General features: G+C 43.0%; 2 protein-coding genes across 2 annotated transcripts; both read right to left on the bottom strand.

Moving 5' to 3' along the window:
- Window positions 1–5,322: 5,322 nt before the first annotated feature.
- Window positions 5,323–9,890, bottom strand: LOC108112934. Its single transcript, XM_017223327.2, has 7 exons — window positions 9,352–9,890; window positions 8,311–8,724; window positions 8,065–8,243; window positions 7,834–8,010; window positions 7,601–7,747; window positions 7,268–7,531; window positions 5,323–6,798 (listed from the first exon to the last, which is right to left on the bottom strand). The coding sequence occupies exons 1-7, from the start codon at window positions 9,643–9,645 to the stop codon at window positions 6,696–6,698; spliced, it is 1,578 nt and encodes a 525-aa protein (XP_017078816.1). The 5' UTR covers window positions 9,646–9,890; the 3' UTR covers window positions 5,323–6,695.
- A 6,643-nt stretch (window positions 9,891–16,533) lies between these two features.
- On the bottom strand, window positions 16,534–20,754 carry LOC108112936. Its single transcript, XM_017223329.1, has 4 exons — window positions 20,582–20,754; window positions 18,825–18,952; window positions 17,041–17,094; window positions 16,534–16,915 (listed from the first exon to the last, which is right to left on the bottom strand). The coding sequence occupies exons 1-4, from the start codon at window positions 20,673–20,675 to the stop codon at window positions 16,688–16,690; spliced, it is 504 nt and encodes a 167-aa protein (XP_017078818.1). The 5' UTR covers window positions 20,676–20,754; the 3' UTR covers window positions 16,534–16,687.
- Window positions 20,755–20,823: the final 69 nt, after the last annotated feature.

Raw genomic sequence — 20,823 nt, forward strand, 5'->3', positions numbered from 1 at the left:
CAGGAATCGTCGAATAATCCCGCAACCGCTAACCAAAACAAGTCAAGTGAAGCGGGCAAAGGAACCGCGGCATCTGCAGGATCAGCTAAAGGACCTGCCGCCGACGGTAGCCACATCAATGGCCTCGCCCATCATGTAAGTCCGCCTTCGCTCTTCCACAGATACCTTTTGCAGTACAAAAGCTCGCTCGCGGCATGCATCTACTTTGTAGATAGATATATCCGTAGTCGAATCTCGGGCAGGTAACCACCGCTAAACTGGAGCTGCTATCGCTGAAGTATTTGTATCTTACACCCGACACCGCACATCTCCTAATAGTGCACCGCAAGCTTCAACAAATTGCTGCAATTGCATTCTTAAAAAGCTGTCTGAAAAAAGTCTTTGCCAGTTTGAAGTTAACTAAACTGAATAGCGATAAAGTGCAGGTTAATGTTTGGTTTCAGGTTGCTGTTTGTCACTCTGGTTAAGAAATAGATTTTTGATACTTTTAAGGGTAACTTCTTGGAAGTTTAAGTTATGTTTTTAACAAAGAACTTGGTGAAAATGTGGATTAGTAAAGTTAAAACCAGATATATTTTTTGTAAAATAAATCCTTAAATGACAGGAAAGAAGAGTGCCAAAGAAGAAGTATCATTGCTAAGTCTAATTTTCTTAAGTGGCCATTCTAACTGGAGCGGAAAATGAAACTTACATCTTTTTTGGGTAATTTGTCTTTTAACTTTGTAGGCTTTTCTAATTAACAGAGAATAGGATAGGTGTGCATAGATAGATATATATTAATTTAAAATTAAACACAAACTAGTTGTTGGTTTCCTTTGTGTATCTGTATTAAGTCACGTCTTAGATTTTCTTTAAATACAAGTCGGCAGTTGACCTCGAACTGGCTGTACACTTCTCACTACCAAGAAGAGGGGTTGCAAGTTTAAGACAATCCTTTGAATTATATCAATTTAAAAATATTTAAAAGTTAAAAACAGATAATAATAATATAAGATAAATTACACTAAAGGAGAAGCTAATATTATATTAGGTTGTCACGTAGCACGTAGTTCTTGTTTTATTTGTCGCATCAGGTCATACTATACCTTTTTGTAAAGCTCATTTCACGCGCTAATACGTGTTTGATTGATTGTCTTTTGTTTAAAGTCGTTCGTGAGTTGTAGCGTCGCAATCATGGAGAAAAATAAAGAGAAAATACGGCATATTTTACAGTACTATTACGATAAAGGCAAAAATGCATCTCAAGCCGCCAATAAAATTTGTGCAGTTTATGGACCCTATACAGTTTCCATTTCCACCGCACAACGATGGTATCAACGTTTTCGTTCTGGTGTAGAGGTGGTCGAAGATGCGCCACGCTCCGAGTTTTTTTGCCAAAAGGGAAGCGAGCTTCTATGAGAGGGGCATTATAAAGTTGGCATCTCGTTGGGAACGCATCATCGAAAAAAACGGCGCATTTTTGACTTGAATCACATTATTGTAACCAATTTTATACCGCAAGACTTTTTTGAGAAGATAATATATAATATTTTTGACTTTTGGATGTAATACTGAGGAATTGACAGAAAGTTAGGCCGTTAAACTATAAAAAGTGTAAGTTTATTTTGTTTTTATTTTTGCAAGCATTTACTGCTTAACCAACTTAAGAGGGGCATTCCACAAGGTTTTACTACATATATATAGTATGTATATTATAATATTTTAGTATAACTTCCATAGTTATGAACATAAGTAAACCCTTTTAAGAAGTACAGCAGTTTGCTTACCCAATTTTCCCCTCAAGTTACTTCACCAACAATTTGAAAGTCTATTATCATTGAAGCTGTAGGAAAAGGATCTGGCCGTAGGCCCAGCTATCAACTACAATTTCCGAGCAGGTGTTAACAGTTCTCAGAAACGTTCGAGGCAGTCCCCGTTATTGGTAATTCGATTTGCATTCACTTTACATTATGTGGGCCGCAATTGGTTTACTGAGCACCGAGGGCCGAACAGGGTCAGCACGTGAGTGGGTCCCAATAAAAAGGGCATTTCCGAAAACAACGACACCGCCTTAATTGCGTAACAACATTTTACCATTAGACTTAATTAAATCGTCAACTGAAGAGCGTTCGTTGAAAATAGCTGCGAGATGGAACTGAAAATGGGAATCTACGGCAGAGCCAAAACCAGCATGAAAATTGGAGGAGACTCTCGACAAGCTGGCTGACAACGAGACAATATGCTGATGAATTTTAATGAGATTTTTGGGGCCTGCATTTAAAGGGATTTCAGAACCAGAATCAAAATCAGAATCCATGCATTGGAATTCCGGCGAAGGCAGCCAGTTAATTAGGATAGCCTTGCCAAATACGGCCACCATATTATTTTGCAAAACCTGGCCCAGAGACACTGGGTTAGCTGCTGATGGGGCCACAGATTGTGGGTGACATCTGCCGGGCTTGGCAAACAAATAGCTTTCCATGGCCAAAAACAGAGCACTTTTGGCCAACACAGCTCTCTCCTAGCTTGCAATTGTCTGAGGTCTGTTATGTCTGCAAATATCGGACAATTTACTAGGCCTCCTCCTGTTCATCAGGCCGAAACTTTCGTTATTGGAGGCAGCCAAGAGACAGAGGAAGGCATCCCTTTGCCAATTTATAAAGCTCTTTTCGGGCCGGCCAAGAGGATTAGGGCAAAAATACTTGGTCCTCTTAACTGGGCCTTCTGCTGTTGTTTTTTTTTGGCCTGCCAATTCAAATTAGAGTGTTGAGAGAGGATTTACTCGGCGGCTTAATTAAACGCAATTATAATAATGTTGACGCTCCTCTGTTGTTACATTTCAATTGTTATGGCCGTTAAGGAGTTGCAAAACATTTGCACACTTTTAATTTGTTTTTACTGAACTGCAAACAGGGGTAACCCCTTAAACATAATGAGTATTGAGTGGCTAAAAGGATGAACTTCAGGCAAGTGCAAGGTCCACTTTAAGTTAGTTCTATCTTTCAATTAGTTTAATTACCTCTGATGTTCCACAGGCCTTAGAAAGTTTTACTTTATTTGCATATAATTTATGAATTGGGGCATGATATCGCAACCAGCAATCAGCCCTGACAAGTTGGCATTGAGGGAGCATAAATATGCTTGCAACTTGTCATCCGCAATCGTTCTTGCCGCCTGCACACTTTTCGCCCATAAAGATCCGATGTCACGATGGGTTTTGGGCTTAAGATAACCCCTTAACCCCTCCAACCATTCAGCTTGAAGACTCACTTTGAAGCCCGTTCCCAGCTCAGGTGGCTGGTCTGATTGATTTGATTGCCGTCACCTCGGTGGGTTGACAGCCCGGCTTACATAGCCGAACATATTCGGATGAGCCACTTTGTCAGCCAACGTTTCAAGTCGTCCTGGCGAAGAGCATGACAGATGGAGTCTATATATATATATATATATATCTGTGTGTATTTTGTGGTAATCTTTCTGGTTCAACTTAAGCCACTTAGCCCCAGGGGTAAATATTCATAATTTTTCATTTCCCCCAGTGCCATTCATTTCCCATTAACTTAAACGAAACTGAATTTCCATGCAGATATACGCTGTGTCTCTCCGGGATTTTCCTGGGTAAATCGGTTAAAATGCAATTATCATCAGGGGGAAGTTGCAATACGATGGCACTCCCTTTTTGGCCGGAAATCGAATTGATTTGCTGCATGGCCAGGACAGAACAGAACAGAACAGAACAGAACAGCACAGAAGAAGCAGAAGCAAAAGCAGAAGCCCAAGCCAGGTGAATCGAAAACGTTCGACGATTTATGGCTGTGAATTAAGGCTTATTGAATATGTATAAATGTGTACGTATAACCGGCGGACCGAGACTCGCATAATTGACGGCCCATTAAACGGTAATGCAGAAAAATTGATGCCCTGCCTTTGGAGCTGGTCCTGGTTTTTTTTTTTTGCCAGGAAATTGAATTTGATAAACTTTCTAAAGGCAAAACAGTGGGTAGGAGGAGGGAGGAGCTGGAGTTGAGTTTCTAGGCAGCAATTAGTCCTTTTTAAACAGGATGAGGACGTGGCCAGTGGGTGGTGATGGTGGAAAACTCGTCCAGAAGAAGCTACGTGCTATGCGTCAGCTGGAAAAATGAAAACCGAAAAGTTTGTTTATGCTTAGACTTTTTGGCTGGGTCCTGGAAGTAGAAACTGGGACTAGGGCTGGGACTGGCTTCGACTGCTGCTGTCATTCAAGTGTTTTAATCAATTCTGATTTAATTTTACGCCCAATTAAGTGTGAAAAGCGTTTGATGTCGAGCACGGGTGCGAGAGGCAAATGGCAGCAGGGAACCTCCGGATCCACCCGGGTCCGCCCTGTCCTCCGAGTCACGCAAGCGTGAGCATTGAATATGCCATATGTGAGGGGGGTCGCTCCTTTGTTAGCCTCCCATCCGTAAGAGGTCAGGGTTCGGGGCTTGGGTTCTGGGGTTTGGGGTATATTTGATTCGCAGCACTCGCACTAAAATAAAGGAATTTGTAGATGTATTTTGATGTGTAAATATGTGTGTCAGCCTGAGCTGGAGAGACACACGCACACTAGCACTTGCCGCTTGTGTATTCTTGCCGTGGCTTCCGCACCTGCTCATCCTCACCAGCTCGCTTAAGCCTCACATCCATTACTGCTCATTGCTCGCCCGCCCAGCCTTGCTCTCTGTGTACCCACTCTCTCTCTCTCTCTCTAACCATGGAACACCTTTCTTCTTATGACAGAGACAGACGTGGCATATAGTTCCGCCAAGCATTATCCAATAATCTCTATCAACAGCCATTGCCGAGCCGCTCCTCCAACTCCAGGTTAAGTCTTTTGGAGAGTTTAGTCTGCATGACTGCCGATCCCATATCGTTGTGCTTTTGGATTTGTTTGCAGGTAAACCTTTAAGACATCAAAACAACTTAAATAAATATTTTCTTTAAAAATTAAACGAACTCTGCCCTGAAATGTTATGAGCTTTCTCAATGCTAATATTATGCCTGAAATGTAATTAAATTTAAAGATTCCACGAGAAATCAAGGCTGTTTGTATGATAATATTTACCAGGCTTTGGAAAATCTCTGGGTTTTCCTCCTTCTCAGTGTTAAAGTATGTTCTCTCCAGATGGCCCTTGTGGTGCAACTCCAACTCCTCCCCGAGGGGTGTGACATGAATTGTAGCCATAAAACAATTTTCTTGTACATTTACGATACCGCAGGAGTCGGCTGGCGTAAGGTATGAGGTGATATACGGTTTGCATGAGGCTTTTGACATTACCATGACCCCCCCCCATCCTAGAATTAAGCCAGACACTAAAAGAGAAGTCATTTATTTTACTTTAATTTATTTTTGATTTTCATTTGCGACTTTTTTAAATCGATTTTCTTACACATAAATTTCGTTTTACATGGTATTAAATTTAGGGTTTTGGAGATTGTTGTAAGGCTTTTCACGTTTTTTCTATACTTGGTGTCAAACTTTTCTTCCCTCGTAACACTTTTTCCGAGGGTTCTTTTCATGTGGGTTAGTCGTAGTGTGCCAGTGTGTGTGTGTGTGTTTACTAACTTGGCTTTCAAAGACGACTGTCTTTTCGAGACGGTGTTTCGTAAGCTAATTAAAAATCGTATTCCATTTCAGTCGCAATTCCTCACTTTGCCGATGTCCTTAAATGAATGTGTGTGTGAGTGAGTGGGTGGGTGTGGTTGTGGGCGTAAGTTTAAACTACCTACCTACACTAGGAAATTTTAGTTCACTGAAATCTACTCATTTGTTAGCGTGTGTTAGGTGTGTGGGTGAGGATGAACATGCTTGGATTGCAGCAACTAGGTTAACTAATCGTAACTGGTAACTTAGAACTAACTTAGAATCGTCACTGGCGTTACGTAAGCCGCACGTAACGCCAAAGAACTCGTCCGCAGGTCAACCGCGGTGCTTCTAATTTTGATATATGAAATTTGAATTATTTTTTTTGCAACTTTTAATTTCTCTCCTAGTTGGACTTTCACTCAAAATGTTGCATTCAAGTTAAAACGTTTGGAAGTGCGTTAAGAAGTAATTTGGAAGTACATGGCGAGGCCGAAAGAAGAGTTTGAACGCGAAACGAAGACATACTTTTTTTTTTTTCTTTGAACACCAAACGCTGACCTTGATCGAAATCCCATTGTCTTGGCCAGCGTTTCAGGCAGGAGGATTCCTACCCGGATTGCCTGTATGAAAAACCACTATGGGTTTGGGTATAAAAGTAGAGTTATCGAGGGATATAGAGAGTTGGACGGGATCTTAAAACTAATTCCTTGGTGGTTGCGTTTCGCCTACGTCGAGCAATCGGCCTAGGATATGCCGCTCGTTGCTCGCGCCCTTTTTTGAGCTGTCTTTTTTTCTAAGTACAGTTTTAGATTAACATCCCTTTTTTTTTTTTTTTTTTTTTTTTAGCCTTTTAACCATAGATTCGGTCTTCTCAGATGATCTGATCCCTCTCCACGCCGAGGCCCCACGGTTTTTCGATATTTTTGGGGCTGGCTGTTGGTATTGAAGTCGACGCTTGAGTCGGTGTCTGTGTGTGTCTTTTGTCTGATGTCTGTGTGTGGTGGTAATGGGGTGAATTCGATTGCTCGGGTGGGTGGTGGCACCTGATGGCTGGTAGGTGGTATGTGGATGCCACACCCAACACCGGGCACATCCCATGTAGCGAGCGGTACTAGTAGACAATCAGCAGGTTGTTTTCATTGAATCCGGCCGAGTGGCCGGCGTTGCGTACAATGAAACAGGATCCGTCGAAGTGCATGCGCTTCTCGTTGCGACTGAAAGAAAAGGGTGGAAGATTTTGTTATTAATTATTAAGAAGAGTAATTAAACTTGGCCAAGTTTAGAAATAGCTAAGTCTTTCTATCTGCCCTTTTTCTGTAAGAAGGATGAGAACTACTCGTATAAGATCTGGAAAGGTTGACTAATCATGTAGGTATCAAGGAAGCCCTGAACAAGCTTATCTGTTTAAATATTATCTTTTAAAAACTGAATGTATTAATTTTGTCAATAAATATTACCCAAAAAAAGACATTTATATGAAAGCTTAAGAAGATATAAAGGTTATACAGGCTATCACATAGATCTTACATCTTACATACATTTTTCATGACCTTACAGATAGAGAGGCAATGCTTCATCATAACATTTGAAATATTGATTATAGAAAATAGTTAAAGAAAAGTAAGCCCCCTTTTTTCCGAGTGCATTATTATTGCCACTAAAATTGAGAGCAGTCATACTCACCGAACGAACAGGTGCGAGGTCTTTCCCAGGGAAGCCGTGCAATGGATGCCGGGTGTGGTTAGGGTGGCGGATCCGTTGCCAGGACTGGTGCGAATCAGGCACTTGTTGTGCTGGCGAGTGACCTTCACCAGGCCGTCGGCCGCCTGTGTGATGCGGAATCCATTGATGTCGTACACCTCGGTACCGTCCTCGGCACAGTTGTAGGTGGAGTTGGCGATTACGTCGTGGGCATCCGACATGAAGGATGGGCCGTGGCGCGAGTCACTGCATGGTGTTAATTAGAAAGAGGAGCTTGGTACTTTGATTTTGGGAATCCTTGTGCGCAAAACTCACTCGTAGAACACAGCCAGTGTGTAGTCCTTGGTCAGGTCGGTGAAGCTGTCGGTGGTGGTGCGCGTACCAGCTGTGTCCACCAGATAGATGAGGGCACAGGACTCGCTGGTGAAACTGACGCCCTTGTACCACATTTTGGCATAGCGACTGAAAGAGGGGAAGATGATATATCATTCGGTGCTTATATGTTTTCCTTTCGCTTTCTCAGCTGAAAAACATTTTACTAGACTTACACAAAGTTGTTGGCCTTCATTCCGTCATAGGTGACGATTTCCACTTTGGAGCCGCTCTGCAAGATGCGTCCATTGGGATGGATGAGTGCAGAGTTGCTGCAGTTGCGCGACAGGGCAACAGCCACCATGCTGCGCTGGTTGAGCACGCGCACAGCCTTGTCCAAGGTCATATCAATTCTGAAAATGAAGTCATTAAGGGTCACCTTTCACCCTCTAGTAGAAACCACTCACCGAACGCCCTCGCGCAGACGCAACTGGATGGTGCCGTTGGTCATGGCAATAGGTCCGGATCCGGGACACGGTGGTGGTGCGTTGTTATCGAAATCGAAGGTGCGCGAGCTGACTCGTCCCAGGGCATAAGGTGGTGGCGGCATTGGCGAAGGAAACTGCTGGGTGTGATGTGCCTGGGGCTGGGGATTCAGAATTCCATTCAGATCCGCCACATAGATCAGATAGATAGAGATATGGAATACTTACCATGCAGTAGGCTCCTTCAGTATCATAGCCATAGTTGTAGCGACTTGTCAGGCTCTTGCCGCTGCGCGTGATGTTTCCGGCATCCATCTCCAAACCCATGGCCTCGAAGCCAGCGGTGACCTGTGGCATAGCACCAAAACCAGAGTGCGGGGCGGCATGCACGCCCATGTGCATGAAGGGACGAGCACTGCTGCTCGTCTGGCTGGAGCTCTCCTTGGCCAGGATAGCGGTATTGGTGCCCACGCTGGCACTGGCTCCTAGGCTGCTGCTGCTGCTGCCACGCTCTAGGCCGCGCTCCAGAACGCGTTCCATTCCGCGCTTCACGCCGCTCACACTCCCGGCACTCAGCGACATGCTGCTCAAACGAGGGCCCAACGAAGAACCCACCGTTGGCACGAGCCGCATGGTGGCTTGCTAAGGATTGGGAAGGACAGGGAAGTCAGGATTAGTCTTTAGCTTATTGCCAGTTTGAGCAAATAACATTCTTTTAGATAAGTAGAAGTTCTGCTGTTCTAGAATTCTAAGTCCCACTTAAGAAATTATTTTATTGGAAAATGTTCCATTCAGAAGTGGCATGAAACATCTTGCATATTCTTAAATGCTTTTCAATTAGTCCCTTTAAGATTTCTTATGATTTATAACCCTGAAAGAAGTGACAGGAGAAAACACAATTTTTGGGTAAACAAAAAAGAAGACAGCCCCGGAGTGAATATGCGCAGGGAAGAGGGAAATCTCTTATGTCTTAATGTCTTTCTTTTTAGTTCTTGCAATCCTTCGACTAATATAACCATGGACAATCCTGAAACTTTTCTGCTTGCGTCAGAAAATGGATTTATTTCTACTTCTACTTCTACTTCTTCTACAATCCTAAAAGGATTGCAACCCTGCCATGGATAACCCTATAACTTTTCTGCATGTGTCAAAAGTGAAAGATGGACGGCGAAAAAGTGAAGACAACCCTGCTGTGAAAATGTGAAATGAAAGCCAAAACGCAACTCTACTGAAAATATTCGCGTTTGAGAAAAAAGCAACTCTACTCACCGGCGATGGACTATTGTTGGTGAAGACAGAGCGCTGGCGCACCCCGTTGTGGGCCTTGGTTGGCGAGCGAAGAATGTTGTTGATCTTGTCGTTCATCTGGGCACGGGACAGGAAGTCCTCGGCGTTAAAGATGCCCACGCGGCCGCTCTTTGGTGTGACCAGTGGGGTCGGGGGCAGTAGGGTTGCCTCCATTTGGGGCTCATCGCAGCCGGAGTCCTGGCACTGCACCTCCTTGGTGCTGCTGGTCTTGGCCAAAACGGCGTCCTTCGAATCAGTAACCATGTTCTTAAGCATGTTTTTCTATCACTTTAAACTGAACTTTTCACGGGTGTTTGATGGGTGGTGTTGATGGTGTTCTTTGATTGACCTAGGCCTGGACTTTGGTATGTGAATCTAAATGAGAACGGCACACGCGCGTGCTGGTTGCGAAAATCAAGTACTTTGCTCGACACGGAACACAACGACTCAATGAGAGGAATTTAATTTTTATTTTTTATTACTTTTCAAGAGCTCTGTTCGCTGCGACAATTTTCGAAAGAATGACTCGTCCCATTTGCCGATTTTAATTTTCCATCGATTCTGACAGGAGTTCGACTACTGGGGTTTCGATATCTTATAGGTGATAGGTAAAAGGTTACATATACGATAGTTAGTATCGAGTGCTGGCATTTACTTCCTTAGGCTAACAGAGGAAATGTGAAAGCCTTGGATTTCTGGAGCTGCTGTGAAAGTTCGTTGAATATCCGATTAGTGTTGCATACTTTTAGACGGCAAAAAGTTGATTGAATTCAAAATAACGCATTTACGTAGGACAGTGCCGAATGAGTTTCCACTGCATCCGGCGAGGGGCTTTTAGTGCCCCGGAAAACGAAGTTTGCCGGCATAAAAGTCAGGCCGGCGGCCAACTTAATTGAATTGAGAAATAGACTTGAACACACAGAAGCGTTTCTGGGCAATTTATTGCTTCTGCTCTTTTTTATAGTTCCCACCAGCTGTAAGCAGCTAAAAATGGCTTAGGCTTTAAGACCCATTGGGAAATTGCATTTACTCGAGCGGGAACTAAAAGGAAAAACTGCACTCCGCCTTATTGAACTGTTCAATGTCGGCAATGAAGGCGATGAAAAAATGAAGAGTAACTAACTTCTGAAGAGCTGCTGGGAAATGTCAAGAGTCAGATAAAAGTTATGTTCGAGCTTGAGCATCTGTCTTGGCCAAACGCACACAAAAATTTCATTTCATGGATAACCATTGATTCAATTTAAATAACTGCTATGTTCTTAAGGTAGTCTAAAAGGTTTCGAGGGGTTTTTAGGTATTTGAAATGTCAAATTCGTGAAAGATATTTGTATGGCAATCTTTTGGAAAGCCAAAATCAACAACCAAATCGATCTTGGTATTAGTTTCTCTCTGTGCAATAGTTGGATATGGTCTATTCATCGGTTATTCGCCATTTCTTTTTGCCCGAATGTTGACATATTAGCCACAATTTTGGCAAACCCCCAAGGTCGCTTCGGCTTGGCTTTATCTTGTTGTTTTTTTGTGGGTTCACTAACTCACCTTCGCCACGAAAAGGACCCTGAACTTCCGAATCGATTGTGTTTTGTTCTGACTGTCAACTCTTTCCGCTGCCATGATTGATTTTGGCTCGCTGTGTTTTTTCTGGCTAGGAATAGTTTGGTTAATGAGCGCATTGACTCCTTGCATTTGGCCATCGGCCCACGCAGATTTGGTTTGTCACTTTCGCCATCATTTCTATTTCAATTGAGGCGTTTATTTCGCCGGCTGACAAGTTTTGAATTTTATTTTTGGCACTCTTGGGTCATTAAAATTCTGCCACTGCAGCTGCACTTCCTCCCACGCATCGCATTGACTCAGTTTCCAACGACAGAAAGTGAAAATGCTGGCCGAAAAAAAGAACAAGTTTAACGTATTTATAGCAAGAATGCAATTGCATATGCACTCAATGAAATACGGAAACTCATTTGTAAAAAGCGCCCATGTATCCCCGTCGTTGTCACTTTCGCCAGCCGCAAGCGAACAAATTGGTTAACCTCCTTTTTTGTGAAAATTTTTGCGAAAATTCCAATCCGCCGACAGACAGCTGGAAATCACGCTTTTGCGTGTGGGCGTTGGCAGAGCAGTTAGCCGAAGTTGGCTTTTAGTTATAATTGCGGCCGCTTTGTTGGCTTGGAAACATATTTGCCAAATTTTAATTAGCTCGGGTCTGTGCAAATGCACTGCAGTTATCAGAGCTGAAATGGCACAAAAAAACAGAGCATTAGCGAAATGAATTCAGCCAGGCAGCTTCTATTATTTGCCGAAGCTCATTAAATGGGGAAAACTATTTCCATCGTCTGCAATCTGAGCAGAGAGTCAGTGAACTTTGGCTCAGACAAAGATCGTAAAATCTATATATACTTAGTATAGTAGGTATAGAGAGAGAGAGAGAGAAAATGCATAGGGCTGTGCTGCAATCTTTGACGTCACCAGTAGTGACCACTCAGATTGATGAGAAACTTATGCCATAATTGAAATGGCTTTTAAAATCCATTTGTTTTTCGCCTTCCTTATTAAATCCTTAGCAATTTTCATTAAAAACAATTAGCACCAGCGACGCCACTTGCCTTTGTCGATACTGTGGGGCTCCTCTGGGGGGCGCAGGAGGTGTTCGGGATGGAAATTAATTGATTGTCAAGATGAGGCAACGGCAACGGCAACGGCAACAACAACCGAGCTGTGTAAACAAATAAATGTGTCTGGTCATTCAGCGGGAGATCTTTGTTGTCGCCTCTAGATGATAATGCCGACCGCTGTCAGCGATGGAATTACACTCCCCCACACGCCCACCACCCACTATATAGCATATATCTGCCCAGATATTCCGATATTCTGATGTACATTAACGGATCTTGGCCGATTGGCACGCGACGCTAAAAGCCCCTCGGCTTGGCTTTCATCAATATTTTGGCATTCCCGGCATTTTCCCGTCGAATTCCTTGGCGACTCTTCTGTTTACACAATCCCCTTAGCACGGCTCAAGAGCAAATCCCGTCCCCCGGGTGATTCACGGGGATTTCCTGGAGCCGAAAAAGCCACCTCCTACCTACGCGTGCCTAAAAATTATATGAAAACAGATTGAAAGGTTGGCCAGAATGGTCTGTGAGGAAAGTCTGCCGACTGCCAACTGCCAACTGCCGCCGTTTGACGTCATCGGCTCCTCGCCACTTGCCAAATCTGCCCACCTACACCTCCCCGCCCTTCATCGCACATGGTCTATAGACTTGTGGTTTGGTCCATCAAAAGGTGTGCTATGCTGATTTTTTTTCAGTTTTTGGCAGGGCGGGTTAAACTTTCGCAAGATTTAATGTGTGCTGGCGCTGTGCCCGGGTTGTCGGTCCGCATTTCACGCTTCATTGGCGGGCAAAAGTGAAGTGACGTTGTCGCGTCTGCTTTGATTTTGATAAAATAGGCCAAAAAGTTCATCAATAATCATTTCTGTAAAGATCGCCGAGCGAAGCAATTATTTTTACAGAATTTACACGGAACTCGCCAATGGCCGCCGAAGATAAGTTGGCCCAGCCAGAGCAATCCATTTTTTAGGGCATCCTTCAGACATCAAAATTTTCATGCTGAGTGGGCGGTTAAGTGTCATAGTTTGTGATCTAGTTCTTGGAAAAATATTTTGTCAACGAGTTCTGGGAAATAGGTAATACACGTGATAATTTACAACATAGAAAGGTTGCTGTAAAAAGAAAAAGTCTTTAAAGTGGAATATTTATCTGACATAAGATAGTATCCTTTAAGAGTAAGGAAATAGTTTATTGCGAAATTAAAGTTTCTGAAATTTAATTAAAAGTTTCTTTCCCAGAGCACACTTTAATATCTTCATATACGAGTACACCACAAACGACCGCTTATTTATTTAATTTTAATTACTCGCCTAAAATTTCCATTTATCAAGGAAAACCGCAAAAACTTGGCGCAGCCCCTAGAATATGGCTCATATTTTATTCATTGGTAACCCACAATAAAAGCAACTGTGGAAATTGTATACAAAAAAACCGAAAAGAAAACGTGCAAAAAGCCAAGGAGACGCAGACGTGCCTCTTGTCAGCCACCACGCCCACTTTCCCAAAAGTGTTCCACTTTTGTTAGGTTTATACGGCGGCCACCTCTCTCCAAGATTCCCGGGAAGGCATAAATCAAGTGACTTTCACTTTCGACTGTTCCGCCTTCGGCTGTTTTATCTTTTTTCCTCTCTGTTTTTGGCGAATATTAATTTTAATTTTATGAGTATTATTATTGCGGGGAACTTTGTCAAAATGAATTTTATAACACATGCTTACTTTTATTTGATGAGCTGTACCTACAGATATATCGGTGATTAAAGATCTTTATTCCTGTTTTTTTTTGGGTGGAATAAACTTTTGGTTAATAGGATATAATGTCCCGGATCCCGGATCCGACAGAGACAACCACAACTTGCATTGGCAAGCAGACAAGGGTTCCATAGTTTCCGGCACGCATTTCGCTCGCTTTGTGCCATTATTTTATTTCCAATTCCCGGCGAGGGAAAAGACTCAACCAGACTCGCTGTCCAGACGGAAAAGTTCAATGCACTGATGGACAAGCCAGTCAGGAGATGGGGAGCTGGAGGACCGAGCCATTGTTGAATGGCAATTGGCCATAAGCAGACCAAGGAATCACAATCGTACTGAACTATTTGCAATTCCCATTCCTATTCCCCCTCTAGCCCCCTCTAGGGCAGACCCATAGGGCATCAAGCGCAGACAACCCGCTGACTCAGAAATGTGGCCCCAACCCGTCGCCATTCCCAGTCCCAGCCCCCCGAGAACTGTCAACATTTTGCGGCGTCCTCATTTCGTGGCAAGTGAATTTACAATTTCTGCAGTGAGCACACCTTTTTTACAGTCTACACTGAGAGAAATACTTAAAAACGGGGAGATAATCCATCAGCTTTTGACTTTTTTATTCGCTTTCAAATGTAAATAAACAATTTTGGTTTCTTGATTCTCATAAAGAACTCCAACTGTTTGGATCAACAACAGATTTTTATCATAACAAGTCGAAGTTATTAATACACCTTATTATACCTTTTTTATTATTTGAAATAAGTATAAGATTTTTTCTCAAAGTGCTTGAGGGTAGCGTAAAATTCCCAAGTTCTCTGTGGGGGCTGGATAACTGCAAATAAGAATGAGAAAAAGTGAACCGCAACCGCAGCCCATTTTCTTGTGTCTCCGTTGTTTATGGTCCGCTGCGGTGGCCACTGTCAAGTGAACATCTTCCAACGCCCATCATCGACACCCACATCTGACTGGGTTCCCAGTCCGAGACCGATACCGAGACCGAGTCCGAGCACCTCGTCACTCGCAGAGGAATGCTTTCAACTTATTCCTCCGACCCTGTCTTCTTATTGGGATCAAGTCAATATTTGTCGAGCAAAAATTGCTTCCTGCCCCGAAACTCTGGCGTTTCTTAAGTACCCTCATTCCCGTCGAGTGCCTGCCACCTTGATGTTTGCATTCCTGCAGCTGCCTTAATTTAAAAATTACAAATAATTGTTTGTACAACTTGATTCACGTGACCGAAAAAATGTTTTAATTGGGAATGGCCCACATTTTGTCGTCTCTTAATGGAAAAAGTTAACTTTTGTTTCATGTTTTTTGAGACCTGGATGCGTGAGTGTTTGTTTAATAAACGTTTTATGTTTTCCTCTTATTCCCCATGCAATTTGTTATCTCTTTCAAAGGGCCAACTTTCTGGAAAGTGTTGTTTCTTTTAAATAATTTATGAAGTTTTGCCTTTTCCCTTACGTTTTACTTCGTAAGACAGAGTTGTCCTGGACCGCGTTTTTGGTAAACTTTTCTAAATATTAATTGTAAGGAAAATTTGCTACAAAAATTCCTTTAAAATTTATAAAGTTTATCTTAAATATATATTTTTAGTTTGTATTCTTAAAAAAGCATGACATTAATAAAGTTTTTATTCAAAATTTGTTTTGCGAAAACATGAAAAACAAGCTCAGATTTTCCTCCTGCAATGGCATTTTATAATTCTCACAACCCAATTCGAAAGTATAACTTATTTGATATTTAAATTGAATTATTTTTTTCGAGTTGGTTCGTGGAAAAGGGGTATAAAAGCCGGTTTTGGTCCAATTTTCCAGGGCACATGTCCGACCGATATGGCACTTTGGGATTGAGTTTCGATTTTTGATGTCTGGCCGGGGGGAGGGAATGGAATTTAACCGGAAACGGGAACTAAGGGGTGGAACGGGCCACTTGTCATGTCAGAGGGGGCGGTAGACTCTACTGTTGTCCTTGTTGCTGTCGCGGTTGTTTGTTTGTTTGCTGTTTGCTTTTTGCTTTTTGCTTTCTGCGTGTCTGTCGTGTTGGCCAAAAGCGCCAGAGCCGAAACTGGTAACAGCGAACTGAAAACTGAAAACTGAAAACTGAAAACTGAAAACTGTAAACTGTAAACTGGCGGGCGTTACATATGGCAACTTTAATGCGTGGATCTGCTCGACAAACACAAAATCAAATGTGTACACAAAGAGTCAAGGACCCGAAAAGTTATCTCACTCAGATTTATTCGCTGCAACTCAAATGAGGCAAAGTAAACAATTGAGCTGATTGTTTACCCAATTTATAACCGGATCGAGAGGGGCCATCGTAGAAGACATCACTAACTGGCCTGCATTTTCGGTTCAACCTTCGAGTGCAAGCAAATTCGCATTACACTTGCCGAGAGCAATTTGCACTTGAGTTTTCGTGTTCATTGCGTAAAGATGTCAGCGAATCCATTAGATACACGCAATTAGCGTTACCATAGAGTGTCATTAGCTGGAATTCATATTCGTTCTTGAGCGCGTGGACATGCCGGAAGTGCCGGCGACCTTTGATCCAATGATGTTGGCCTAAAAGCCTGGCGGTCGCTGGTTGGTCTGCAATTACCGATGTGGTTTCATGGCGACCCACGTCGTATCCTGCATCCTTGATCCGAGTCACGCAAAAGTTTGTCAAAGCCTGCAACTAGAGTCGAAACCGCAGCAATTAGCCCTTGGGCCTGGACTTAATAGCCATATAATTGGCTATCGGCAGGGCTTTCTAGTTGAGAGTTGTCTGTAGGATGCCAAGGACTAGGCCATAAAAGGCTTAATTAAGGCGGTTTCGATGCTTTTATTAGAAAACAAGGAAAAAGATTCTTTCTTTGTTAGATAACATTTATTAAAAGTTAGCCACTGGTAGTGAAAATACTTGACTTGCAGGGTATTCAATGATTGCTTTTCCTTCTTGATTTTTGCTATCCTTTACTAAGGCAATTGCCAAAGTGCCAGGATAAGCCAAACGAGCAGTGGAAATGGGCAAAAAGGTGCCCCTTGGGCAGCACTCTTTCCTGGAACTATGGCATTGTGAATTCCACCGCCTCCAGTTCCATTTGTCGAGTTCTTAATCCGTCCGTTGTGTCCATTGCAACTGTTCTGCTGGCAGGATGTGTAGTAAGTCCGAAACGTTTCATCTGGCCTGTTTCCGTAGAGCATCTGCAGGGTACAGAGGAGAATCAATTATCTTGATAAATTGCAAACAGAATGTGGTAGAAATCATATATTTTATTAAAAGAAAATATGAAATATTTTCCTATGCAAATATTCCCGTTCTAACTTACCACTGGCTCGTCCTGGCAGTCACGTAGAAAGGATATCACCTTGCTCGAGTTGCGCTGAAAAGGGAATGGCAATGGAAATGGAAATAGTGAATCCACATTAGAAATATCTGTTTGCCTGATTAATGATACCCGACTTTGGCTACCCACCAATCATCACACTTGGCCACGAGGGCTTATTTGCATTTCGTATCTGCGAATCGAATTTGCATTTGCCCTCGTTTCAGCGGGCAAAGTAATTAATGCCCCTGGGCTCCTGGGCCTCCTGTCCCAGAACAGCTGCAGGGGTAATGGCAATGGCAATAGCAATGCAGATGAGGACGTGGCGGCACCGAAGCAATCTACGGCCCCAAAGCTAATGCGTAAACAAAGTTCACACTAGGGACACATGGCGGATGGAAGTGCCGTTCTGGGGAGTCGGACAAAGTTTTAATTGCATTGCAGTTTGCTGGCTACGATGGCGATGGCAATGCGACCGACATAAGTTTCCAAGCAGGACGACTTTGGGGGTCTTTGATCCTCCGAAATTCAATCAGTCCGTCTAATGAGGCACTTGCAAATTTTGAAACCTCATCTGGTTATGTAAAAGCCGATGGTGCGGGGGCTTAAAACAGGCGACAAAGTTGACTTTGTGGGGGTGTAAGCTGGCCTAAGCCTTCTAGTTGAGAGTAGGGCGTCCTCCTGGCTATGTGGAGAGTCGATGGCTGTCTCTCTGTATGTGCTGCTCTTTATACGCCCTTCTGGCTTTCCATTAAATTATGGTAATGGATTTTTTATGCACTCTCCCGTCGCTTCTTGTGCTTATTTTACGCCCGCTTTCCCTTCGGTTTCTTGGCTCCTTTGATTTGAGCCGCTTACGGCTGAAAATTAAAGCCAGACGAGCTGCGTCAATACTGTGGAAGTAATCAAGGAGCGGCGCTTCATCAAGCGTCTGCATTTCATTGAGGCGTGCTAGCAAAAAAAAAAATCATTCTGAACCCTCTGAGGATTATATTTCCTTTGGGAAAAGATTCTGGTCAAATATTAAGATTTAATTTGTAAAAAAGTTTAAAATGGAGAAATTTTATTACAGATCAAAAGTATTCAAAATGAATGTCCATAGTTTGACAGCCACTTTCGCGTTAAACCTAGCATTTCGCATTGCTCATACGCCGCGTGGGCCGTCAGAAAGTGCAGTTTTGGATTCAATTAGTCGAAGTAGCGGGAGCTGGCACGATTTAATGGCGCCCACTCATTTTTGTTCTGCGCCTGTCTTTTACGTGAGAGTCGCTAATTTCAGAAAAAGGGGCGAAACTTTAGCCGTGGCAACATTTAGCCAAACAAAGTTGGCCGATGCATAAAAATCAAGCATTCCATGTGTTACTTTGTTGCCGCAACAGCTGCGCTGCGGCAGCTCGAAATTGGGGAGTGTGTCTGCAGATGGCTGCCGCATACGTGGAGAGTTAAACGCTCTGCAATTCCCGTTCGCCGACGTCGGGGAACATTTGTGGCACGTTCCACGGGCGTTTTTACGACTGGGTAGAAGTTTTTCCGGCTTCCACTGGATTCACACACTCATATGTACTCACACAGAGGGGAAAGTGGGTATTTGTAGCTATATTTCTGCACTTTTTCTGCCCCTTTGCCCACACGAGTAGAACTGACTTCTTGGATCTTTAATACTTTAACCAATTCCCAGAAGAATTTATGAAAGTTTGTTTCTAATTTAAGGATATCTTTAAAGATCTCCTTTATAAACTAAAATCAAGAAGATATACCTCTTGAAAGTAAAGACCGCCCACACCTACCTTCAGTTCCTGCCGCATCGTCACACAGTACTTCTTGGTGCAGTTTAGCACTGTGACTGCACTGGGGTTGTTCAGGCAGGAGGTGTCACTGTACCCATCCAAATAGCTGCACACATAACAGTCGAGCGCTGCAAAAAGCAAACACACAGAGTTTACATATCAATAGAGGATTGAACGAGGTCATGACGTTGCCTTTCGCTCTCGTTTTCGTTTTCGTTTTCGTTGTTTTCAAATTTAAATTTGATTTTGATGATCATCGTCATGATCGCGTTGTCGCTGTGCTTTTCTTAGAATTTATTAATAGCCTCCCCCCAGCTTTAGAGGCAATAACAACAAACATTAGCGCATCTATAAAAACACAATAATTAATTGAATTAAAGTGAGAATTTTGGCAGCAGACTTTCTGTCTATTTGCCAAGTGGCACGACAACGTCCTCGACATGTATCGCCGGCTATATGCGTACGCGTAGCACATTCTATATTTAAATCAGCCTTTTTGTGTAATAACAATGACGTCAATGGCCCCACCAGTGGCCACTATCTTGGCCCCGTGGATGTGTAAACGGATTGATGACACGAGACTTTCTGGCCGACCCTCGACAATGGTGCCCGCCACTAGTAAAAGGCATTGAGCTGCTGGGGATCGAGATCCTAACTCTTACCACAAACACACAGTTCTATTTCTATTTCGGTTTCTGATGCGATTCTGCATTATGAGTTCTGCATAAAATAGGATCGTTCTTGGCACGCTTCGATGCGGTTCGCGGTATTCGAAAGATAGACCATTGTATCACCTCGAAAAGACCAGTCACAATGGGCTCAAATCGGCGAAAAATTCAAATAATTCTCAGCTTGATATTTGCTCTAAATAAATTTTACGAAATTGTGGGAATCGAGGGGTTACTCATATATAATCATAGTATAGTGCCAGCGACTCAGCGATATTTGCCATCTGCCAAAAATATTCAAACTATCAGAGATTTGCTATAAATTAAATTCAAAGAATTGTGATTCTAATGGTTAGTCATTTGAATCAATTTAATTTAATATTTTTTTACTTAATGCAGACTCACTAAATGCATTTTCAATCCACAACGTACATGAAATCCCAGAAAACATGACGTACGACTGACGTATTTTTAAACTTTATAGCTGGCAATAAAAATGTTTTCATCTGTCGCTGGTTATTAAAATTAAAAGGCAACTTATGGGGGTGAAGGCTGCGCCAACAAAAGTCCTTTTGAAATTTGCATAGATTTTAAGTTCAATTCTAAGGATAAGCACTGAGCCTGAGTGCCCTCGGTTCGCTGCCCTCCAAGATTGGGCCACCCCAAACCAGTGTGCCTGGAAGAGATCTCTGAAAGATGATTTGTATCATCTTTTGTGAGGCAATCAATAAATTTGAATGCGGTCACAGGCGAGTGACGTCGACAGCTGAACTCGACAAAACAGGCCGAAGTGAACCGAAAGCGAACCAAAGCGAAATATAAGAATAGAATTCTCATCTAAAATTCGAATGGGGTTCCATGTCCATGTCGAGAAAAATGAGTGCCAACGAGTGCCAAGAACATTTCAAATTCACCTGATTTTTCTCGCTAAATTTCCGCTGAGTTATGAGTCGTAGAACGCCAATTTCGCAATAAAACAGCTAATTAAGTTAAACGGAAAACGAGCTGCTAAGCGAGCACTCAGTGCCACTCAGTGGGTAAGGTTAGGACTGGGATTTTGGGGGGTGAAAATAACCGCCCTAGGAATACCGTTCGAGAGGGCTGCTGACATTAAGGCGACATAGAGTCCCGTGAAGAGTACGGATTTTGACAGTCCATGGTGGTGTGGCGGCGGCGGCTTCATGGCGCTGACTTCTATTGAGATTCCCGCTCTGACAGCTGCAGACGCAAATCCGGAATTCGAAATCCGGAATCGTTGGCTTCGACGGCTGGCACTTGACTGACTCGAGTGGAGTTCGATAGCCGGGCACGGCGATTGATGTCTGACATAA

Source organism: Drosophila eugracilis, unplaced genomic scaffold (genome assembly GCF_018153835.1).
Source record: "Drosophila eugracilis isolate 14026-0451.02 unplaced genomic scaffold, ASM1815383v1 contig_90, whole genome shotgun sequence".
In the NCBI taxonomy this organism is placed as follows: Eukaryota; Metazoa; Arthropoda; class Insecta; order Diptera; family Drosophilidae; genus Drosophila; species Drosophila eugracilis.